The sequence below is a fragment of the Penaeus japonicus genome, unplaced genomic scaffold (assembly GCF_977035675.1).
Source record: "Penaeus japonicus unplaced genomic scaffold, GWHDUDI00000001_assembly GWHDUDI00000039, whole genome shotgun sequence".
NCBI classification, from domain to species: domain Eukaryota; kingdom Metazoa; phylum Arthropoda; class Malacostraca; order Decapoda; family Penaeidae; genus Penaeus; species Penaeus japonicus.
Window position 1 is genome coordinate 7,953,913 of NW_028234441.1, and position 5,000 is coordinate 7,958,912.

The following is a 5,000-nucleotide window of genomic DNA, read 5'->3' on the forward strand; positions in this document are numbered from 1 at the left end:
CCTCTTCCCCCTCCCCCCCTCTCCTCTCCCTCCCCTCCTCCCCCTCCCCCCGTCCCCCTCTCCTCTCCCTCCCCTCCTCCCCTAATCCTCTTCCCCCTCCCCTCTCTCCTCTCCCTCCCCTCTTTCCCTAATCCTCCTCCCCCTCCCCCCGTCCCCCTCTCCTCTCCCTCCCCTCCCCCTCGTCACTTACCCAATGGCTCCGCGTATGAAGACGGACATGACCGTGATGCCGAGGCCGCTCCCGCTCACGACGATGATCTCGACGATCTCGTTCCTCCGCTTGAAGTTTGGCCGACCATCAGCGTCGAGGAGTCGCGCGTCATCCCCACGCCGATCCCTGGCGGGGAGGAGAAGCACGGCTTAGTCCGGTGGCTTCGGTTCGGAAGGGCGCGTCACGGGGTGAGACATATGGATTGTTATTGTTATTATTTTGTTTTCGTCTTTTTTTTTTATTATTGTTATTTTGATGTCCTTGCAATGGTTGTTATTGTTATTACTATTATCACGAGTTTAACTATCATTTTTATTACTTGTAAGATTATAATCCTTATCCTCATTATCACTTTTATTCTTTATCATCCTTTTCATAACCATCACCTGAGGCCAAGCCAGGAGTTCTTGTTAGTTTTCTTAAACATAAAAGGTTTAAGTCGATGGTACTCAATAAAAAACAAAAGACACCCCGACTGGACACATCTGCCAGTGGCACCAGAAAGAGGTCCCGTGTCACTGGCCAGAAAGGCGTTTTGAAAGACCATAGGTAATCGACTCACAAAAATAAGCCTCGGAGAAGTTAGTAGTTTATACAGGAATAAATAAATAAATAAATAAATAAATAAATAAATAAATATATATTTCTTTATATATATATATATTATATATATAAATCTATTTTTATATATCTAATATATATATATATATATTTATTATATATATATATATAATATATTTATATATATTATAAATATTTGTATGTGTGTGAGTGTGTGTGTGTGTGGGTGTTGTGTGTGTGTACATTTATATGTTGTGTATATATACATACTTATTTAGTATATATATATATATATCATTATAATATAGATAGTTTAATATATTTATATATATATATATATGTGTGTGTGTTGTTTGGTGTGTTGATATTTTCTAGATTATATATATTGTTAGATATTGATTTTATATATATATATTTATAATGGATTATAGTTATTATATATATATTTTTTATATTATTATTTATAATTATTATTATATAAATATTATAATTATTACATACACATATATATGTAAACACCACACACTTTACATATATATCTATATATATATATATTATATATATATTTAGTTATAGATATATGGTAATATGTACATGTTTATATATATATATATTTTTTTTATAGAGGATATATATTAGATAGATTATAGATATTTTCGATACATAGTATATTCATATTGTTTATATTTTGGTTCCCTCCCCTTATAATAGATATATTATATATATATTTATATATATATATATATATATATTAGTATATATATATTATATTTCCACACCCAAACACAAGGCACACACACATATACATATGCATGTATATGTTTAAATATATATATTATATATATATAAATATAGATATATAGTTTTATATTTATATATATATAAAATATTTATATATATATATAATATTTATATATATAATTATATATATGTATATATATATATATATTTGTATTTTTATACATATGTATGTATGTGTGTGTGTATATAATATATTAACATGTATTATATATTTTATATAAATATATAATATAAATATTATATATATATAAATAATAAATATATGTATTTTTTATATATATGTTATGTATAATATACATACTTTATATATATATATTATATATATATTATATATATATTAAATACATATCTATAATCTATATATTATATATATAATATATATATATTTTATATAGAATATATATATTATATATATTAATATATATTTATATATATGTATGTTTTATATACACACACAAATATATATATATATTTATATATATATATATATATATATATATTATATATTTATATTATATATATATATATATACAATTATATTATATATATATACAGATATTTTATATACATATATATGTATATATTATATATATATATATATATATATTATATAATATATATGATGTATGTGTGTATATTTATATAACAACAACACACACTCAAACACACCAAACAACACACACAACAACACATACACACACAATCACACACACACACACACACACAACACACACACCACACACACACACACACACACACTTATATAATATATTTTATAATATTATATATATTATATTATTTATATTATATATATATATACACAATATATACACACATATATATATATTTATATATATATATATTATATATAGATATATATATATTATATATATATATATGTATTATACGATATACATGCATATGTATATGTTGTGGTGCTGTTGTGTTTGTTGTGTTTGAGTTTATTTATGCGTTGTGTGTGTGGTGTGTGTGTGAGTGTGTGTGTGTGTGTGTGTGTGTGTGAGTGAGGTGTGTGGGTCAAAGAAAGGCCGAAAAACAGTAAAGGAGGAGCCGTGAGAGCGAAAAGATAATGTCTCGTGAGAAGACCATGAAGGGAGGACGCTGTCACGTAGCCATGGGCACGGCTGATAGCACCATAAAGAGCTGTATATAAAAAGAAAGAAAAAAGAGTGAGACTATCAATCCGCGAATTTTGTTTCTGTATCTTCCCAATGTGATGACCTGTATCCTGAGGAGGACAAATCTTACGAGAAAGTTGTTTTGTGGGGTTAACGTAAAGCTTTTCTCCCGTCTTGGGAGGGATAGGCAAAAACAATTCATGTTACAAAATTGACCTAAAACCACCTGTTTCCAAAGGGGCAAGCACTACGGTTTCGCGGCCCAGCAGGGGAATCCCCGGGAAAAACTTGTTTTTAACACTGAGGAAAAAAATGAAGGGAAAAAAGAAATCAAATTTTTTTGGGTAAATAACGAGGTATTTGGTGACCACTAGACTAAATTCCATACCTAAAAGGGGTATTTCAGAGATATTTTGAGTTAATGCGTATGTAAATACGCCCCAAAAATTTGTAAAGAGAAAGAAAATCTGTTGTGGTTGTAATGGCATTGAAAGAATCTTGTCTGCTGCACTGCGAAAAGCGCAAAAATCCAGAAAAATGGCAGCTTTTCCCCGCTTCTCCCGGATGGAAGCTTTGAGTTAGCGGTGAAAAACTTCCGGCCCGGCCCCTCCATTTCCCCCCTCCTCCCCCCTCCCCCCAATTCCCCCTTTAAAAATCCATTCATTCAAATTAAAACCCCTCGAGGGACGGAGAGGCTGTGAAGAGCGTGTTCAACAAGCGACAAGAGTTTATGTTTGTTTCTTATGGCCCACAAACATGAGGGCATGTTAGAAGCTCGCATGTGTTCTGGAACATCAACTTGGGAGAACAAGTCAGTACTATTGACAAGAGAGGCCTCTGTGGATGGGCAAAAAGGGCCCTTTTCAGGGGAATCTGGATACAACCCTTTGAAAAAAACGCGGTTTATGCCTTTGTTCCCCACAACCACGGAAACCAAAAAAATTGGTTGGGAAAAGCGGCCCCAAAAATCATTTTCCCCACAGGAGATGGGGTTAAAAAATTCTTAAATAAAGGATAGCCCATTAAAAATAAGCATTATTTAAAAAAAAGAAAAAAAAAACCCCCTCGGCCACCCCCGTTTTAAAATGGGTTTTTTTATCATGGATTTTTCGAGTTATTTCCCATAAACTGAACATTTAAACCAAAAAATTTTTATATCAACTTACCTATAACAGTGCCATAGCTGAAGAAGAGCTGATGGAACTGACTGGCGAAGGAGGTGAAGAGGCAGCCGAGGGCGGTGATGAGGCCGCCCAGCACGGCTGTGAGGCGGGTGGAGTTCCTCTTGCACACTGCAATGGTGACGGGCGAGAGGAGCAGGGCGAGCGAGGTAGACAGACTCCCTAACCAGCCTGGAAAGGAGAAAGGAGCCCTTGACACAGCCTGCTTTTATGATACAGTGGTGGGAAAGAAAGGATTTATATATTTGTCATGAGATTAACTTCATTTTGAAAATCTTAGTGGTGGGAACGTGCTGTTTTTAAAATTTTATTTTTTGTTTCAATTTTCCCGATGGGGTTTTTATGTTAAGGGCAGGGTTTTTTAAGGAAACCGGGGGCTTCGGAGACCTTTAAAAATGCCCAAAGAAGTGATGCATTTTTTTTTTCTTTTTTATCTATACCTATTTTCATTTGACCATATTTTTATTTAAGTACAAAAAATGCAAAGTGAGATACAGAATTGGGAGAGGTTTTCTGGAAGCGCAAGCCAGATAAAGGGAATTATTTCCCCTGGGGTGCTTTGCAGACTGGAAAACATATTTCACCACAACATAGCTGAATATCACACACACACACACATACAACCATCTCTACCTGCCTCTCTATCAGTCTGTGAACGTACGTACAAATGGCAGCCAAAGTCCCCTCAAACATGTTCCGAATATTGCCTCGAGAAACATATCCCGCACAAAGATATTTCGAGGCTTCAGTTACGCGAACGAACTGTATACACTGCTCACAGATACACATGTGCAAATGTAAATAAATAAGTCAATAAGATAGTAATACCAACCGTTGAGTCTTTCTCACCCCCTTTGTTCGACCCCCCGAGCCCAGAGAGAGAGAGAGAGGGGGAGGGGAAGAGGAGAGGGAGAGAGAAGGAGGAGGAGAGGAGAGAGGGAGAAAAGAGGGGGGAGGGGGAGAGAGAGAGAGGAGAGGGGAGAGAGAGGGGGAGGGAAGAGGGGAGGAGAGAGGGGAAGAGGGAAGAGAGAGGAGAGAGAAGGAGGGGAGAGGAGGAGAGGAAAGAGGAGGAGGGAGGGAGGGAAAGAGGAGGAGAAGAGGAGAGAG

General features: G+C 34.8%; 1 protein-coding gene across 3 annotated transcripts in view; it reads right to left on the minus strand.

Moving 5' to 3' along the window:
- Positions 1-5,000, minus strand: part of LOC122251284 (monocarboxylate transporter 12) — a 199,034-nt gene that overhangs the window by 41,481 nt on the left and 152,553 nt on the right. For all 3 annotated transcript variants that reach the window (XM_086533667.1, XM_086533666.1, XM_086533669.1), the window contains exon 3: positions 3,879-4,064. In XM_086533667.1, the coding sequence (XP_086389793.1) occupies positions 3,879-4,064 (186 nt within the window). The remainder of the gene's footprint in view (positions 1-3,878; positions 4,065-5,000) is intronic.